The following is a 20,869-nucleotide window of genomic DNA, read 5'->3' on the forward strand; positions in this document are numbered from 1 at the left end:
AATCCTTAAGTTACTTCAGGGTCAAAATCAGATAACACTTGCTAGGGAGAACCTTTTCTGATTCCTCAAGTTGCTAATGGTAATTAGGTGGTGCAAGAAGTCACCTAGATGACCTTCTGGAGTCAAGAAGCCCTGAGTTCAAATTTGGCCTCAGATACTAGAGTCAGTTTTTCTTTGCACCACTTCTTTCAACTGTAAAATGTGGATAATAATATCACCTAACTCACAGAGTTATGAGGGCGAGGAAATGAGATAATAAAGATATGATAATGAGATAAATGAGATAATAAAGCACTTAGTACAGTGCTTAGAATGTAGTATGTACTTAATAATTGCTTTCTTTTTCTTAAAATTACATATTATTCTCAAGTACAGAGGCTGTTTTTTGTTTTGTTTTGTTTTCATATCTCAGCACCCAATACAATATCCCGCATATGGAAGGTGTTGAATGTTCTATAGAGCTCATAAACCTTCTTATTATGGATGAAGTAACTGATGTTCACAAATCTAGTGGTCTTTACATTGTATTACAAATTTCTCATATTCTAGTAATTCAAGATGGAGCTTTCATCATTTAGTTCAGGCATTCTGAATCTTTTTTTTTTTTTTTTTTTTTGTATCATAGACCTCCTCATTGGTACTCCAGTGAAGCCTATTTCCTTCCCAGATATGCATAGGATAAAAAATGTTGGATTACAAAATAGTTATAATATTTAAAAAAACAGTTTAACAATCCTTGGTTTAGGTCGAATAATTGTGAATTGCCAGAACTTCAAACACATTTAAACTTACACTTTAAAAGCAATTATAAACCCTTCCCAGCCTACTAGATGTGATTTTGGTTCCTTTTAGTTATCTTCAGCACTTCAACCTGAACTATTGCAAATGTCTGTTGGGTGGTCTGCCTGCTACAAGACCTTCTTCATTCCAGTTTATTCTCACTCAAGATAACATAGAGATAATAATAGCACTTCCCAGAGTTGCCATGAGACCTTTTTAGTCTCCTTAAATTTTATTCCCCCTCCAGTGACACAACTTCCTTGTTCCTCAACAAGACATTCCCTCTTCTGACCATGGAGGAGCTTTCCTCCATGCTTGTCATTCTCTTCCTCCTTTTCTCTAGCTCCTTTCAAGTCCTGGTGAAAATTTCCTCTTCCACAGGAAGCTTTTCCTGTTCCCCTTATTTCTAGTGTTTTTCCTCTATTGATTGTTTCCATTTTATTCTGAATATATTTTATCTAAAGTTATTTTCAGTTGCTCCCCCATTATACTCTCTTTGAGAGTCGAGACTCAGGACCTCTCACATAGTAACTAGGTACTTTAAAAGATACTTTAAAATGTTTATTATATGATTAACTGATTCTCACTTTCTATGATATATTATGGAAAGACTACTTACAGGCTACCTAAATATTCCTGATGTTTCCTGGAATATAAATTTTAGGAGAGACCTCCCTTGACTCAATTTCACATAGTTTTGTGAATTCTGTGAATTTTGGCTTTGTGAATTCAAGTACCTAGAATTCTGTCTCCCTCATGCAGTGCTTAGTGTCTGTTCTACACATTAAACACTTAGAATACACATCTTGGCTTTACTGTTAGCTTCCCATGTGAATTTTGTCTCCCCAAAGAGACATTGAGCTCTTTAATGACAGTGATTTATCTTAAACTTCTTTATATCTTTTTGTTGCCAAGAACACAGTAAGTTCTTAATAATTATTTGTTGATTGAATGAACATAGCTGATTGGGGACTAAAAAATATTTAGCCAAGGAGGATCTGATCCAAACTTCTTTAGACTGACTATATTACTTGGAACTCTGGCTACTTAAATTGGTCAGTTGAATGACCAAGAACAAGGCTAAGTTGAATGAATATTGGGCTAGAATGCTACTGTTTGTCTGATTCAATTTCATCTGGTCACTTTCCAGCATTCTATTTAAGTTGATAGGTTATTACCAAGCACCAACTGTCTTTCCACCATAGTAAAGAAGATGATTAACTTCCTGCCTTCAGTATTTCACAGAAATAAAACTTATATGTAAAACAGAGCATAAGAGAACAGATTTAGAAATGGAAGCAATTTTGGAAGCCATTTGGCCCAATTCGTTCATTTTATGATGAAAAAAAAAAGACATAGAAAGGTTAAGTGATTTGGTTAGGGCCATACAGACACTATCTAAGATGGGATTTGAACTCAGGTCTTTCTGACTCCAAGACTAGTTTTCTACTGAGAACATTGATGGATAATGATGCTGTCCCTGATGGGATGGCACAACTATGAGAGATTGAGAAGGGGAGAGTCAATGAGGAGTGAAGTCATCAGAAAGTAATTATGGGAAAGATGGGTCTTGAAGGACATTTAGAATTTGAGTAGACATTGTTGGGAAGAAGAAAGAGGATAATACAGGCAAAGACTTTGAAGTCAGAATAGAATTCTATATGTTTGTGTAAAAAGGTCTTTAAGGGGTTCTCTTTTTTGTCATCTTCCTATTTTCAGGCACATCCACTTCAAACCACCCCTACTCTTGAGGCATTGTCTGGATTCCAAAGATAAACTGGGTTTTAGAATGTGTGCTTCCTCAGGGCAGAACCCTCATCTATGTTATTCTGTTTGTACAATATTATATTAAATAGAATAAAGACTCTGATAATTGTGATGTATGAATTAGTAATACAGAGTCAGAATCTTAGTGGAGGGAAGGGAACTCGGGGCTCTTCAATCTTCTCTTACATGAACCCTGCATTTCTTTCTCTGCTCAGGAAACATTAAGCCCCAGGCTTTGCTGGGGCAGAATTGCTGGTGGAGCTGGCAACCACCATGGATGATGAAAATATCCCTCCATTACCATCAGTGGAAGGCAGTGCCTTCCACAGCCCAATTCTGGGACCTCAGTTCAGCAGAGAGAAGCTGTTGAGAGAAGAGTCCACAAAAGAACAGTTCACCTCTTCAGATGGATCCAAAGAAGACAAGAGCTCAAGCAGAGAGAGTGGGGACAGCAGTGGGGACACTTGCCTGAGTGAGCTTCCAGAGCATAGGAAAAGGACAAAAACCCTAGCCTGTGGGGACAGTGATGAGGGCAGGGATGGTGACCTCTGTGATTTATCATTCATGAACAATGTGTCCTTGGGGTTTGGGCCAGGTCAAGTGATGGACTTGGATAGTGCTGAAGCTCCCAACATGAGTGGACACAATGACTGTTGGAGGGAAAGAGAACTTGAGAAAGAGAAAGCCCCTTATAAGAAGTCTATCCTGGGATATCAGCAGCCACTGAACAGTGCTCCAGGGAGCCCTTATCCTGAAGTCAGGTAAGAGGGTCTCTTTTTTCATACTACTAAAAGTGTGGCCTAGATGTGTAGCAAGAAAACAGGGGGCTCTAGTTTCATCTTATCACTACCTTTCTGTGTAATTTAGGAATAGTCTCATTACTTTTTTTGAATTTCAGTTTCCTCATCTGTAAAACAGATAAACAATCTTTTTCCTCTAGGGAAGGAACAAATAAAAAGAGAGATCACAATTGCTTTACATGTTAAGTTCAGCAAGCATTTATTAAGTGTCTGCTCTGTTGAGTGTGCCATGCTAGGCAAAGGAGATGAAAAGATCAGAGAGTCATCATTTCTTCCTTCCAAGAAGTCACAGACTAGAAGGGAATAGATGGCATATATCCAACTCAATTCAATAAACATTTATTAGACACTTTCTATGTGCAAGATAAAAAACAAAAGCAAATACAGTCCCTGTTTTTAAAGAACCAACATGCTACTGAATGATGATACAATATACACAAATGATGAATACAAAATAAATGCTTAAGAGGGCAAACACAACATTATACAAATATAAGGGATGATAATGATGATGAGGCTGCTGCTGCTATATTTCCCACTGGATTTTGCTTAGGGCTTTATGTTGTTGCCAGGACTGATTTTGTTCAGTAGGAAACTGATTCTGCCTCGGAGGGAAGGGAACATGTTCCTGCAGGACTACCCAATTTACATTATTTTCTTGTGGGAATTGGAACAGCACTGGCCTAAATCACTGGAAAATATTTCAGTTCACAAATTCAGAGGAAAAGAACAGATGAAATTCTATCACACTCTTAAGAATTTGGTAAGGTAGCAATTCAATCCATTTAATCGATTAATTAATTCAATTTCCATTTCCTGAGCATATTCTGTGTTCAGGAACCTGTGATAAGCACTCTAGGGAATATAATGATGAGTGGACTATGGTTCCTGTCCCTGAGAAACTTATGGTTTAGAATGGGGGAACAAAATATTTGTAACAGTAACTGATATATATTATGATGCAAAAAAATACTAAAAGAGAATGCACAAGATATAGGCATACATACAAAGTAAATATGCAAATACTTATAAGGGTTCAGAGAATGACAGAAGGATCTCCTGATCTTCTAGTGTCTGTCTTTTACCTCTTTTTTATTTTTATTTTTATTTTTATTTTTTTTTAGTTTCAAACATGCTTTTAATGTTTTATACTTTGGAGCATAAATGTCAATATTTTCTTAAGCCAGCTTTATCAAAGTAAGAAATAGTCCATGTGGCACTGGGATTTAACCCACCAAATTGTTTGGTTGGACAGGTCTCCTTCTGTGCATGTAGAACTACACAGTACATTAAATAAAAGAGATTTTTTTTCAAAGACAAATTAACAAAGCACTCTACTATATTAAAAGGAATATATTATGTTGGGTTTCTTAAGTGTATTGTGATCTTTTTTACCTCTTTTTTAATCTCCAGTGCTTAGCACATAGTGGGTACTTGATAAGTGTTACCTAATTAATTGATTGATAGTATCATAGCAGGGGTATCTTTCAGTCATATTTTCCTCATTAAATGAATTCAGGGAACAATATGGTACAACAGAAATATTTCTGGACTTGTAAGACCTCTGCTTCTCACTAGTTATAAGACTTTGGGTTGTCATTAATCTCTCAGGTTCTCGGGTTCTTCATCTGTAAACTGGCTCTGTAAAAATGAGGGGGTTGGACTAGATAAGCATATTTAGCTTATAGAAGAGAAGACTCAAAGGAGATGTGATAGCTCCTTTTCAGTTTCTGAGTGACCATCACATGGAGCATGAGGCAAATTTCCTCTTTGATCCCAGAAAGCAAAGTCAGGAACTATAGATTGAAGTTACAAAGATGCAAATTTAGGCTTGATGTTGAGGAAACCATCCTAACAATGAGATCTGCCCCCAAAGTAGAATGGGCTTCCTAGATAGGAGCTGGATTATTGCTCCATACATGTCTTCAAGCAGAGCCTTGAAGACTACTTGTTGGAAATTTCATAGTGGGCATTCTTTTTGACTAGATATTGGACTACATGATTGCTGAAGCCCTTTCCATTTCTCAAATTCTGTACTTCTATTCCTTCTAGATCTAAATTCGTGAGTCTATGAAATACCATGACCTTCCCTCTTCTTTATTCTGCTCCATGGTACTAGATGAACAAAAGGGTTTGGTTTGCATGTGTATCTTGTTTATTCCATGAGACAGTGTGATGCAGTAGAGTGACAGATATGAATGAATAAATATAACAAACGAGTGAAAAGTATTCATTAAGTGTCAAACACTGGGGATACAGATTCAAAGTTCTGGGAATACAGATTCAAAAAGTGAGAATCTCTGACCTCAAAGAACTTACATTGTAAGGAGAGATGATTTTTTTTACATCATAACATGTGTCAGTTACTGTTACAACACCTATAAATGTGTTTTGGTTTAGGAAGTTACAAGGAAAGTGAGTGAAATCAGAGGATAAGTTGACAAACCTTTCCAGAATCAATAATAGTATTGATTTGAATTGAATATAAGAAGCAGCAAACTGGACATTAGGAAGAGTAGTGAAAGGAGAGGTATGTAGCAGGGTGGTTGACAAGAATATGCCTAAGATAAATGGTTTGATGGAATATGAAATATGTTCCAAAGCTGAATAGATAGAGTAGGCTAGTAGGGTTTACCACATTTGCCACATTCATTCTCTAATCGGGAAAGTTTTGCCCTGGGATAGGTGTTCCAAAAGATGAGGGAATGAAGTTCCTCATGAAATCTAGATTCTGATTTGTGGCAGCCCTTTTTGTAGTGGCTAGAAACTGGAAACTGAATGGATGTCCATCAGTTGGAGAATGGCTGAATAAATTGTGGTATATGAATATTATGGAATATTACTGTTCTGTAAGAAATGACCAACAGGATGATTTCAGAAAGGCCTGGAGAGACTTACACGAACTGATGCTGAGTGAAATGAGCAGGACCAGGAGATCATTATATACTTCAACAACAATACTATATGATGACCAGTTCTGATGGACCTGGCCATCCTCAGCAACGAGATCAACCAAATCATTTCCAATGGAGCAGTAATGAACTGAACCAGCTACGCCCAGAGAAAGAACTCTGGGAGATGACTAAAAACCATTACATTGAATTCAATCTCTATATTTATGCCCACCTGCATTTTTTATTTCCTTCACAAGCTAATTGTACAATATTTCAGAGTCTGATTCTTTTTGTACAGCAAAATAACGTTTTGGTCATGTAAAAAAAAAAAGAAATCTAGATTCTGCCATACCTATAGATGAGCTGTCCAGAGGGTACAATGGCAGAATAGATGACAAGATGATGGTCATAATTGGACCCTTGCATGGACTATGGATTAGGAGTCAGAGGACTTAGTTTCAAATTCTATCTCCTCTATTTACCTTGTAACCTTGGACAAGTTTTCTCTAGACCTCAGCTGCTTCATTTATAAAATTACAAAGTTGAACTTGATACCTTCTAAGATCTCTTCTAGCTTCCAATTCATCATTGTAAAATCCCTTCCTTACAACTCTATTCTTCTTGCAGTTGATAACTGAATTTCATTCTCTCCTTCCATCTCTTAGGAATTATATAGCCTTAATTTCTCCAGATTGATATCATATTTAATCCTCACCTATAGGCATGGTAATGTCTAGATTTCAATCAATTTCAATCAATCAATGAATCATAAAACATTTATCAAACATCTGCTATATATGCTCCCGGCATTGTGCTAAATAATGGAGTTATCCCTCCCCCCCAAAAAGGAAAAAGACAGTTTTTTTCCTTAAGGAGCTAACAATACAAATGGGGGAGACAACATACTAACAAATATATACAAAGCAAGCTATATACAGAATAAATAGGGTATAATTAACAGAGGGAAATCACTAGAATTAAGAGGGGTTAGGGAAGGTTTTCTGTAGAAGGTGAGATTTTAACTGGGACTTAAAGGAAGAGAGGGAGGTTAGTAGTTGGGAAAGAGAAAGGAGAGTTTTTATACATGGGGAAGAATCAGAGAATCCATCTATAGATGGAACATTTATCAGTGTTGTAATAATTCTCTCTTTTTGGTGGAAAGATCTGATTCCCTTCAAAGGAATCTTTGGGGAGGAAGACAGGCAGTTTTGGAGGCATTCTGGAATTTCCTGGATGGCTGAGGCTGATGAAGTTCATGTTTGGGAAAAAACAGGTCTTTTAAGAGAGGTCCTTGTAATGGAATAAAAATCTAGATATCTGGAGCTCACATAGGAAAGGACTTGTGGAAGCTAGCTAGACAGAGTTTAATAACGTGTATGTATCTAGCACTTTCAATTACATTGTTATATTTCTTTCCCTCATTGCTAGCCCCTAAAGGGGGAGTTAGGGCCCCCTTCCCCCTGTCAGATTTATACCTGACAATTTCACTCCTTCTCACCAAATGCTGGTTTCACAAAAGACTCTCACAAATGGTGAATATTAATTAAACTTATATATTATTATTATTTTATCGAAACAATTGAGGTTAATTGACTTGCTCAGGGTCACACATCTTGGAGGTGTTAAGTGTCTGAGACCTATTTGAACTCAGGTCCTCCTGACTTCATTCAGGGCTGTTGCACTATCCACTGCGCCACCTAGCTGTCCCTAATCCTATATATTAAAACAAGACAGCAAATGGAAATTGGAGAACTTCTGCACTTTAAAATATATCAGAAAATACGTGAGAATGAATGAATGAATTCTTTTGATGGGAATTAGCTTGAAACAAGAGAGAAAATCCTGATGTTATCCAAGGGGAAAACCTCTTTCCAAAATCTCTAGGGAGAAAATCTGGAAATCAGGGACCTGCTGGCTTCCTCTATGCATCTTCAGCTTCCAAAGTCCTTCCCTCTCTTCCTTCTTGGAGTAAAGAAAGTCTGGAACTATGTGTATCTCTTTTGAAGAATATGTCTCAAAAGCTGTTGAGCCAAAACATCACATTTTGAACAAGTCTGCTATGTTGTATCTACATTCTCCCTACCAACCAGGAGTCAAGTCACATAAGCAACAGCATACAAAATGCCCTATGTTTGGCTGGAAACCTGAATTATAAGAATTTCATTCAAGCTTCAGACAAGAGATAGAGAGAACAGGGCTACTATCCCCATTTTCAGGTGGAAAAACTGGAGCTGTCAGTGAATAGCAGGGTCTGGTTTAAAACTCAGATCTCCTAACTTGTAGTCTAGTGCTCTTCCTAGTACAATATTACATTTGATCACTGTGTGTAAGAGTCAACTTCCTTCCCTGGCTCCTCTCTCCTTCCCTCCCTACTTAATTCCAATCTAGCCCTTAATTTACCACTTTGGGTGCCCTATCCAGGCAAAGTGAATAAATATTTTTAGTAAAATTTTTAAAGATAGATGGGTGGTTGCAAGTGACTCTAGTTGCTTTTCTTTTTGGGGGTTGGGCTTCTCCAAAAAGGGAACTCTGAATGTTCAGTAGGAAAATTCATGGTATTTTTCTTTTCCTTTTATCTCACAAGGCTTTTGGGACCAAGTTATTTGTTCAGGGTCACAGCTAGGAAATGAACAGACTTGAACTTAGGGCTTCCTGACTCTAGGGCTGGTGCTCTATCTACTGTACTATTTATCTGCCCTGTATTTTTCATAAAAATATTTTTAGAGGTCAGCAAGTTCATCCCTCTTTGTCTCTATCAAATAGGAATCTCTCATGTCCTTCAAGTTCTTCCAGAAAGAATGCTCAAGTTCCCTTGATAAGTCCATGCTGAGTTGTCACTGTCAGTAATATTTTCTTGTATAATTTTCTAATCCCTTTCTTCTTTTCCTCAAATGGGAAGTAGAGAGACAACTAGAAGTCCTTATCTCTTGTACAATGACACCTCAGAGGCTCTCATTAGCAGACCCCACTGACCATTATCAATGATTCTATCTCTCATCTATCCATCTATCCATCCATCCATCCATTTATCTATCTATCTACCTATCTGTCTCTAGATCTTTATATATTTGCCTTTTCCTAACTTACTTTTACTGAGCAAGATCTCAGGTCTATGATGAATGGGATTTCTTGAGCAATGGGAAAAAATTGTTCCTGACTACCCAGTATTGAAGGGATTCCTGGAAAGGGTCTCCTTTCCACATACACACTACTACCTTAGGAGGAGAGCCAGGGCGAGGTATGGAGGGAGGTTCAAGAAAATCAGACCATATGGAAGAAATAATGGAGAAGTTGTGGAGAGGTATCAGCAGGATATGCACGTCACTGAATGATGCATCTACATGGCATGTGTGTGTCCAAGGATGCTCATATATGTTCTTTCAGACATGTGTGTTATGAACATGTGTGAAAGGATATACTTGAATACTATATGTGTATGGGTACAAAGAGATATGGTATTCTAGTAAACACAACACTGGACTCAGAATCAGGAAGACTTGAGTTTGAGTACCACTTACTAGCTATCTGACTATAGGCAAATCACTTAATACTCTGAGCCTCAACTTTTCTCATCTGTCAAATGAGAATAATAGCATCTGTTTGTGAGGCTCAAATGAGCATCATTCTTATAAAGTGCTTTGCAAATCTTAAAAGTGTCATGTAAATGACAAATAGTATTATCATCACTTATTTATGAGTTCTGGGTAAAAATGACTAAGAGACTGAGGGTTTGGGAGTAGAACTCAAGACATAAACATCACCATTTAAATACATCTGCTTCTCCACTGACCCTCGGGATCTGAAAATAGCCATAGCTATTTGGAAACTAATTCTAATTCCCTGCCTTTAAATGACAGACTGAGTAATTAATTCCCTAGTCTCTGCCCCTTTTAAGCTGTGATGGGGATGACAGGGAAATTTCAGGGTAGGAGACTTAAAAGACTGGCATTGAGAAGAGAGAGGGAAAGGGGATTGAAATCACTACTTCAAAGAAAAAGAATGAAGGAAGGAGGGAAGGAAGAGAAGAAGGAAGGAAGGAAGGAGGGAGGGAAGGAAGAGAAGAACAAAAGGAAGGAAGGAAGGAAGGAAGGAAGGAAGGAAGGAAGGAAGGAAAGAAGGAAGGAAAGAAGGAAAGAAGGAAGGAAGGAAAGAAGGAAGGAAAGAAGGAAAGAAGGAAGGAAGGAAAGAAGGAAGGAAGAAAGGAAGGAAGGAAGGAAGGAAGGAAGGAAGGAAGGAAGGAAGGAAGGAAGTAGGAGAGGGTCAGGGAGTGAATTGTTACCAGATCCCTTCTGAATCCTCCTTAATGCTCCTTTGATTTGAAAAGCTCTCAGGTGATGACATCTATCTTTTGAGGAACAGATGATGAAGGGCAACAGAGAATAGCCCGGTGGTAACTAACCATATAGGGACAGACCAATCACAGAGGATGAGGCCTGGTTATCCTTATTATCAAACAAGGACAGCACAAGGAGCTCCAGCAAAGGACAATTTAGGTCAGGAAGGAGGAGAGGTTTGAAGAGGTGGGTGTTGGGTGCTGTGTGGGCTGTGTGAAAGCTTCTGCCTCAGATAGTCTGCAGAAGCAAAATCTGCACCAGGCTTTCTTCCCCAGGGCTCCATAGCCAGGTGTAAGGCAATGGTCAAAAGGGCATATTTGCATATAATTTTCATTCCACTTACACACTGCAGCATAACACTGAGTTTTCCTTTTAGAGCAAATTTCAAGAGGAAATTTTAGTCTTAATGCCCAGATAGTGGTCATGTCTGGATGTTTGTCTTCTCTGTCCTTTTTCTCATTATTGTCCTAAATCTGGGATCCTCTTGAGAGCAGGGATGAGCGGGCTTGTGGGTAATGCTGAAAAGATTGAGAAGTCAGAGAAATTGTCATTGCTGCTTTCTGCCTTGCTAGTCTCTGTCTTACCTATCCCTTTCTCCTACTTTCAATAACTCTGTTAGTTTTTCCTTCTAAACCTGTATTCAGGAAAAGTTTGGTATCAGCTATTTTCTCCTTTCCTAATTCAATGTATAATTGAAACTTGACCTCTCAAAGCTTCAGTCCTTGACAAAGAAATCTCAGGTAGTAGGAAACAGAATCTTTTGGGGCTAGAGCATGATCTCAAGGTCAAACTGGCAGCCAGCCACCATTCTCTTGAATAAGGCAAGTTCTGATCAGGTAAATGCTTAGTGATTAATTAATTGATTGATTAGGGATTGCATTTATCTTTACAATCTCCTCTTTTTTTCTTAGACCATCCTAACTAAATCAGTCTTCAAATTATATAGATTCAGTTTCTGAAATCTTTTTCCAGGCTGCTACATCCGATCTCACAGCCCGACTTTACCTTTTCCATTCACATTTCTGACCCTAATTAAAAGCCTCATTACTTTTCTATAAGAAAAAAAAAGAGTTGGGTGACATCTTTTCTTTTTACCTTGTTTGTCTGCAACAAAGAAAAGATGCTAGACTTTGCTAAACTCTCATGTTCTCAAGAAGAACTTTCTGAGTCCCCAACTGCTAGTGTCTTCCCCAATAAAATGTGAACTCTTTGAAGAAAGGGACGCTTGATTTGCTTGTTTTGGTCTTTCTTTGTAGTACAGTGCTTGGCATGTAATTTATTTTTGAAATTCATGCTTGTTAACAGATGGATTAACATTATCTAGAAGGTCTGAAAGCCCTGAAGGATAGTAGGAATGGCCCTTAGAACTTATTCTTAGTCATCAAGTATTCTAGTCCCACTTGTGAGCAGAGTTCATAAGATCTTAGATATAGAGTTGATTGCAATCTCAGGCAATTGCTTATGGAATTATTGTTCAGGGCTGTTATTAGTCTCCCTTTGTTTTTCCTCTTTTTCTTCATCCTCTCTCATATGCTCCTCCCTGCATCTCCTCTTTCCTTGACACTTTCACCCCCTAACCCTCCCTGGGGCTTGATTTGGCTGTTTAAGAAATTAAGACTGAATTCAGAAATTGAACTGAGCTTTAAAAAATAAGGCTACACAAGATAGTGGAGTAGCAAGAAAAAACCATGAGCTCTCCCCCAACTATTCTAAGATCTGGAAAATGTACCAGACTTGATCCTGATGGAAAAATCCAAGAAAAAGTCACAATGATTCATTTTTTTCAGTCCAGGTTTACCCAGAGAGATAGGCAGGGAGGTATGTGGAAACTGGGAATGAGGAATGGTTAGGAATGAACTGTGTGTGGAGTGGATATAGATACATAGATATGATGAGGGTGTGTGCATGAATGCATTTATGTATCTACATATGCATACACATATAGATATTTCTTTTGGACATAGTCATTATGGACATTTGTTTTGCTTGACCATATTTGTAACAGAATTCTCTCCTCCTTTTTGGTTTCAGTTAAGAGGGCGGAAGGGAGAAAATTTTTAGATTTTTATTGATTCAAAAATTTTTTTGATTAAAAAAAAAGACTAAAAGTAAGATTCGCCTTGAGATAAAGTCTTGTTAGATATTAACCTATCTTTCTTTTGTTGATAAACTCCTTGAGGAAGCTGCCTTACAATTGGGATTTTCACTCTCTTTCCTCTCATTCTTTTCTTAACTCTCTGAAGTTTGGCTTCTGACCTCATCATTCAGCTGAAATTTCTCTCTTTAATTTTACCATTGAGCTCTTGTTTTTTTTTTTTTATCAATGATCTCTTAATCAAGTCTAATTTCCTCAATCCTTTTTCTTCTTGAACCTCTTTAACACTGTTGATAACCCATATTTCCTCAATAATCTTTTTTATTTTTTTCTAATAGTATTTTGTTTTTCCAAATACATATAAAGATAGTCTTCAATATTCATTTTTAAAAGACTTTATATTCCAAAATTTTCTCCCTTTCTCCTTTATCTTCTCCCCTCCCCAAGACAGCAAGTAATCTGTTATATGTTAAACATGTGCAATCCTTTTAAACATATTTTTATATTTGTCATATTGTGCAAGGAAAATCAGACCAAAAGGGAAAAATCACAAGAAAGAAAAAGCAATCAATCAAACAAACAAAAGGTGAAAATTCTATGCTTTTACCCACATTCAGTCTTTGTAGTTCTCTCTGGTTGCATATGGCATTTTCTATCCCAAGTCTATTGGAATTGTCTTGAATCACCATACTTAATATTCTTTTCTCTCTAGGTTTGAGCATCTTTATTCTCTCCTGATACTTTTCTATCTGTCTGACTACTTTTTCTGAATCTTACTTTTGCTGGATGTTTATCCATCGTGTCTCCCGTAGGACTTTGTCTTGAGCCATCTTCTATTCCCCTTTTAAGCTATTTTGTTTGGTGATCTCATATGCTCCATGGATATCAACTATCATGCAGTGATCCTAACATATTTATCTAGCCCTAACCTCTCTTCTGACCACCAGTCTTGTATCAACAAATATCTATTAAATATCTCAAACTGGATGACTTATAAACATGTTAAACACAATATTCCCAAATCTTCCTAATTTCCAAATTTTTCTGTATAACAATGCCTAATCTGGTCCCCATTTTCTGAGTGCCAGGTATGTTACATTTCACTGTTTCCTCACAGTTTGTATTCCTTCCATTTTGGATTCATAGCATCCTAGTTTCCTTTAACCATTTAACAGTTACATGAACTGTTGTAAAAGAATATTTTTTCAAAGGAAAAGTAAGAACAAAGATTCTCTCTTAATGCTTGGAGACATATTTCTTGCCCAACTCAGTACCCTTTGTGGAGGGAGGGGACATTAGGTTCACAGATTAGCTCAGTTCGAGTGTAGAATAGTTTTAACAAGATCTAGCATCCTAAGCTCCCCTGGACTTGAGTCCTAATCACATTCTGATCTTAGTTTTTCTAGTTTCTCAGGATCTCTCTGTTGGTCTAGTGGCAACATTTGACCTGGAACCCTGGTTCTAGAATCACCATGGCTTAAGCTTGTTGGTCTGGAGGAAATTTTCTCCAAACATCTAGAACTGAACAAGCCAAATGAAACAACAAAATCCCAAACTAGAAGGCTTATGGGCAAGGGAAGACTGCCCTTTCTCCACCTGATTTCCCAGGAATTACCCACAGTAGGCTCAAAGATCTAGAGTTGGAAGGGACCTCCAAAAATTCTCCAAACCAATCTTCTATTTTACCGATGAAGAAAAAAGAATGAAATAACTTGCTCAAGGCTATGAATATGATAAGCATCAGAGATGGGAAGATGGGATTTGAATTCTGACTCCAGAGCAGGATATTCTTTCCATTGTACCATATTGCCTCCTTGAAGAAAGTTGGGAATGAAGAAGATATAGTCAGTGTCTTAGAGCAGGAGCTTTCTTTTCAGAAATGAAGTGCAGAAATGGTTTCTTGTTCATCTGAGGACAGGGAGGCATTATGGGAGGCAAGGACTTCATGGCCCTAGAATGGGATGATGGATTGATCAAAGACTAAGTCCATATCCCCTACCCCAAAATACCCCAGAACAGCCAACCTTAAACTTACACGCACATAATAAAGCAAACAAATGGCTTATTCTCAGCTGAGTAATTATCAACAAAAGCAAAATACAAAAATGGGAAAAATCATTCTGTTATTTATATATATTTTTAAGAGTGGTAATGTGTTGTAGTAGAGAACTTATCTTGAATTAGGAAGACTTTGAAAGTACAAATAACATGCCACTTAGGTAGCACCTATCTTTATTTAAAAAAAAAAACAATGCCACCAAACTACACACCAATATTTATTTTCTTTTTTTCTATTTAATAATATTTTATTTTCCAATTACATGTAAAGATAGTTTTCAACATTCATTTTTATAAGATTTTGAATTCCAAATTTTTCTTTCACTCTTCCCCTCAACTCTTTCCCCAAATAGCAAGCAATCTGATATAGATTATACATGCCCAATGATGTTAAGCATATTTCTGCATTAGTCATGTTGTGAATGAAGAAGGGGAAAAACAAGAGAAATAAAAATAAAAAGATTAAATGAAATGAAAACAATGAAACTATTATGCTTAGCTCTGCATTCACCCTCCATAGCATTTTCCATCATGAGTCTTCTGGAATTGTCTTGGATCATGTATTGCTAACAGGAGTTGGCAGTCATATTTGATCACCCCACAATGTTGCTGTTAATGTGTACAGTGTTCCCCAGGTTCTACTCACTATACTCAGCATCAATTCATGTGTAATGTTCTTGTTGGTTTTCTGGAGGTCTCTGGACCAGCCTTGGTTTCAGTAGAGTAATCACCACGAGAATAGCCAGGTGCTAACGTCCAAAGTCCAAATTCTTTATTGCCTCCTAACCTGGGTCCTGGCTAGCTTTCAGGAGGCCCTTCAGTGGTCTGAAGTCTCAGTGGGGGAAGCAGGAGGACAGGCCAGCCACCATGAGGCTGAAGAAGATGGAATGAATCTGTCTCTCCTTGGCTTTGAGAGCTTGAGCTCTCAAAATCCTGTCTCCAGTTCACTTGTCTTCTCTGGTTCTGACCCTGGCTGAGTTTGTCCCAGCTTATATGCTCTCTTATAATTACATTATCATAGTTGTGAATCTTGTAGAACTATATTAAGTACTAAGTACATGCACTGAACTAGAGAAGTATTAATCACCATGCTAAACTAGATAACCATTGTATTTATCAATTCCACTGAATTAGCACCTTATAAGAATCTTTGTTTCAAGTACAAGAGTTCTGGCCCATAACATTCATGTAAGATTCAGAAATCTATTTTCTCTTGTTCCCATGCCCCACACCATTGGGAGAAAAAGAGAGAAAAGAAAAACAAATTTATTTATATAACATATACATAATCAAGCAAGACAACTCCCCTCTCTGATATTTACTTTTTAACTCTTAAAAATTCTTTACATTTTGGTGGTGGTGCTGACTAAGAATATGTATCTGTACTGAATAGGGAGCTAGCCTTGGTGCCTGGAAAAACAGGATTTATATCATGTCTCTGAAACATACTAGCTGTGAGATCCTTGTCAAATGGGTTAAGTTATAAAGAGCTTATTGCCATCTGCACCAAAGGTTCCTTTCCAAGGCATAGGTTCCTTACCAAGATTTCCCCACACCTAAAAAACAAAACAAAACAAGCCTGGACAAAAAGAAAAATCATCATCATCATTATTAAAATTAATATAAGTAGATAGTTAATAACTATAGTTAAGCTGTAGTCAGTGTATATCCTGCTTGCATTCTGCTTTATGCCATTTAGAAAATCTCCCTATATCTCACTGTATTATTCATATTCTGTGGTGTGTTTTCCAGTGGGGGAGTAGAGAATTGGGTGGGGGTAGGGCTGGCCTAGGATATGACTGGGCTTTGAGCCAGACATATGAATTTGTTTGTAAATACTATGGTCCATTATCCAACTGAATACTGCAAATAGCATTGTGTAAAGCTTGTCTGGACTCAAATTCTCTGCGTCTTTTCCCCTTCTGTTTTGTTTCTTTTTGGTTTTTTCCTACTGTGTTTCTGCTACTCTTTATCCCTGTCAGGCTGTCTTTGAATGACTTTAACTTAGCACTTCAAGGAGTAAAAAGAGTGGGAGAGGGAAGAAAAGTTCCAGGGTCCACCTTTCTCTGAGATGAGTCCCTGCCTAGGTTCTTTTTAGGAGGGATAGGAGTAGAAGCAGAAACAGAGCTTCTGGAGAGGTTGGATTTGTCTCTGAAAGAGAGGTCTTGATATGGAAGGAGGAACCCTGGGCTATGCTTTTCATAGCACTGTCTTCATGACTATTGTGAGGCAACTATAGACTTAACTATTGATGATTACAAAAATTTATTTTCAGTTAACAAAATTGATTTTCTTTCCTGAACTTCTCTCTCATTGAAAAGAAAAAAGAAAAAGAAAGCTCTTGTTGTAAATATGTATATCATTGAGCAGAACAAATGCCTGACTGGTTATACCTCCCCCAAAATATGTCTCATTTTGCTCCTTGAGTTAGTCATCACTGTCATTGATTCTTGATGACTGCATATCTGCTCTCCTTTCCCCTTGAAAAGCTATGCTGTTACTTATATTTTTTGTTTCTTCCCTGTGACAGGGAAATCCTGGTGTGTAACTCCTTCCACCAGTGCAAATCAGCTGCCGGTCCTAGTCTCAATTTCCTGGGAAATTGAGAAATTTGGTAACTTGCTGTGGCCACATTGCTGGGATGTGTCTGGGATATCTTAGGACTTTCTGCCTCCAATATTTCCTGCCAGGTCTTTATTCGCAACCCAGGATTGCTTTTGCCTTTCTCTCTCATGCTTATTTTAGGGTATGCTGTAGTTTTTATATATAATGTAGCCATTCTAACAGGTTGTGAGTTCCATGAAAGCAGGGACTATATATTTTTGTCTGTCTTTGTGTCTCTGGCTTCAGGTGACACTGGAGAAGATGTAATTACTATCTTCAGGGATTATATGGTTTGGGTGGGAAGATGACATCTATCCACACATGAAATAAAGAATAATTAAATGCTTAACTGGTATAGACTTGAAAGTGCTGAAGGAGTTCATTGAAGGGTTAGATTAGTCTAGACTTCTGTGATCATAAAGGAACTAAAATTTGATTTGGAGTTTGAAAGGTGAGTAAGATTTAGATGAATATGGGAGAAATGAAGGCATATCAGCTAAGGGTAAAAGTACAAAAGTGAGAATGAATGTTTGGGGTTTAGTGAGTAAAATTTTCTTACTTCTAATTAACATTTTTTCATTTGTATTTCCTCATTCTATTTTTTAATAGAATTTTTAATAATAAAAATTTTTTAATTTATTTTTTCTGGTTATATATGTATATTCATTTTTTAAATTCACATTTCTTTATGAATCATGTTGGGAGAGAAAAATCAGAACAAAAGGGAGAAATCATGAGTGAGAGAAAAAAAACAGAAGAAAAAGGAAAAAAAAAGTGAACATGGCATGTGTTGATTTACATTCAGTCTCCATAGTTTTCTCTCTGGATGCATGGAGTTTTCTATCTAAAATTTATCAGTATTGTCGTGGATCACTGAACCGCTGAGAAGAAATAAGTCTTTCATAGTTGATCATTGCACAGTCTTACTGTTACTATGTACAATGTATTCCTGGTTCTGTTTGTTTCACTCAGCATCAGTTCATGTAAATCTTTCCAGGACTCTCTAAAATAAGCTTGTTTGTCATTTTTATAGAACAATAATATCCCATTATTTTCATATTCCATTACTTTCATATAACATACTAGTTAACATTTATATAATGCTTACTATGTGCCCACTACTGTGTTAAAACACTTTACAATTATTATCTCATTTAATCCTCACAACAAGCCTGGGAGATAGGCCCTGTTATTAATTCCACTTTACAATAAGTAAGAAAATTGAAACAGGTAGAGTCTATGACTTTACCAGGTCAGGCATCTAGTGTGTGATGCTAGATTTGAATTCAGGTCTTCCTGACTTCAGGCCCAGTACCACTAGCAGAAGGTACCTGTGGAAGAATAATAGAAAATAAGACTGGATTAGCACACAAGGGTTATATTATGATGGACCGTGAATGACAGTTTAAGCTTAATGTAGGAGGTAAGAGAAAGCTATTATAGGTTGTAGAGCAGGAAAGTGACATAGAAAAAGAAATCAAAGAAGGCTATTTTGACATAATTGTGCAGGATGAGGGGTTAGAAGAGGGGAAGAGTTAAATAGAAGGAAGAAACTGTTATAATAATTGTCTAGGAATGAAGATATGAATTCTGGACAAAGAGTGACGATGGGAATGGAAAAGGGATGGATTAAAGACACATTTGGAATGATAAATTGGCAGTACTTGGTTACTAGCTAAATATAAAGAATAAAGGAAAGAGAAATCAAGAGATGATTCCAAAGTTTTGACAGATATCAGAGAAAGTGCTGTAAGAATCAAGGCAGAATGTTTAACAATTAATTGATATCTTGTTTTTACAACATCTTCATTTCTGACCCGCCCCCCCCCCCATGGTGAACCATGCTTTGTAACAAAAAGAGAAAGATTTTAAAAGGTAATTCAACAAAATGAGCCAACCTATCAATTGAGTCTAACAGTATTCCACACCTACTGTTCCCCACCTTTGTAAGGAACTGAACTTTTGCAATGATTAGGGAAGAATTTTGAGAGAGGAGTCATCAGTGATGTCAAAAAGAGCAGAGAAATCAAGGAGAGGATAGAAACAAACATCAGAGAACAACCATAATTAAAGAATTGGAAGGAGTGGTCAAGGCCAGAATCTTCTCCCATATTATCCTCCTCCTTTTATATTAATCTACTCCTTTCATAGTTTGGAAGTGATCTAACCTCAGTCCTTTGTGTCTTACAGGCTGTTTGAGGAGCCAGACACCAGTGAGTGCCAGGAGGATGGAGAGTCTTTCCCCTTTAAGGACATCCGGGATGGTTTTAGCTCCACTTTTGAAAAGATTGTGGAGTCAGAGCTCATGAAAGGGACATACTATAGCAGCCTGGACTCCTTGGATGTGCTGAGTCTCACTGATGAGACTGATAGCTGTGTCAGCTTGGAGGTGCCCCTCACCCCACTCATTCAACAGCGAGTCAAGGAGAGCCCAGAGCCGACTGAGATCCGGCCAGAGGACAGGGATGGGGATGGAGGGGAGACCATAGATAGGCAAGTTGGGGCTGAGGCAGGGTTGGTAGATGGGGACTTTGGAAGTCCCCTGAGACACTCCATTACCAGCAGCCGATCAGAAAATGTCCTGAGCCGACTCTCTCTCAAGGTTGTTCCCAATGGCTACCATGCTACCACCACTCAGGATACAGAAGAAGAGGAAGAGGAGGAGGAGGATGATACAACCAAACTTATTAATTCTGTCAGGTAAGGCATAAGGGACCACACATTATGTTACCAACCTTGGGCACTAGTGGGCACTCAGTATCTGTGAAATTAGTCCTCTTTTGCCATAGGCAATTAGGATTGAAGAGAAAGGTCTTGAATTACTTCCCAGTGATATGCTCTGTGACTTTGGGCAGCTTTCTTGATCCCTTCTGGGACTTGGTTTCCCTGATTGGACCTATTGCAAAGAAAGCCAACAGCCAGGAGGTCAATCTTACTGTACCACTGGAGGCTTTATGAGGGGATGTGGCAGATTTAAGAAATGATGTTGGATTGAGTCTATTGTACCTAAGAGAGAATAGAAAATTTCAGGAACACAGACAACTGAGTCCCTTGTTGTCCTTGGGCATGCAGGGAAAGAGAATAGGACTAGACTAAACAAAGGTCCCATCTTTGGGGGAGGGAAGTACTAACTACTTACAGAATCCAGCACTATGTGCAGGGTTCTCAGGCTCATTCCCTGCACCTTTTTCTGTGGAAATCCTCCATTCTCAGTCCTTCATTCATTAAGGTTAGCAAAGGTCTATGTCTAGGTAACAAGGTGCTCCCAAAGTCATTTTGCCCTCATCCCAATTTCCATACATAACTTTTCTCCCTCTCTCTCCTCCTATCCCTCCCTGCCAAGTCTCATCTGCTAAGGGTCCATTTGACTCCCAAAGATCATCAGAGAAAGGACTTAGTATTTATAGGCAGAGAGCTTAGGGTGAATCTCACTTTTATTACTTGCTACCTACCTATATAAATGTATGCAAGTCACCTCATTTTTTCTGGCCTTCATTTACCTTACCTTTAAGATTAAATGATTAAACCTAGATCCCT

At 37.8% G+C, this 20,869-nt stretch overlaps 1 protein-coding gene across 4 annotated transcripts in view; it reads left to right on the plus strand.

The window, feature by feature from the left end:
• The window catches only part of PSD2 (pleckstrin and Sec7 domain containing 2), a 69,135-nt gene that overhangs the window by 15,488 nt on the left and 32,778 nt on the right, over positions 1-20,869 (plus strand). For all 4 annotated transcript variants that reach the window (XM_031953383.1, XM_031953384.1, XM_031953385.1 and 1 more), the window contains 2 exons: positions 2,763-3,308; positions 19,523-20,032. In XM_031953383.1, coding sequence (XP_031809243.1) covers positions 2,821-3,308; positions 19,523-20,032 — 998 coding nt within the window. In that variant the 5' untranslated portion in view covers positions 2,763-2,820. The remainder of the gene's footprint in view (positions 1-2,762; positions 3,309-19,522; positions 20,033-20,869) is intronic.

The sequence above is a fragment of the Sarcophilus harrisii genome, chromosome 2 (genome assembly GCF_902635505.1).
Source record: "Sarcophilus harrisii chromosome 2, mSarHar1.11, whole genome shotgun sequence".
NCBI classification, from domain to species: domain Eukaryota; kingdom Metazoa; phylum Chordata; class Mammalia; order Dasyuromorphia; family Dasyuridae; genus Sarcophilus; species Sarcophilus harrisii.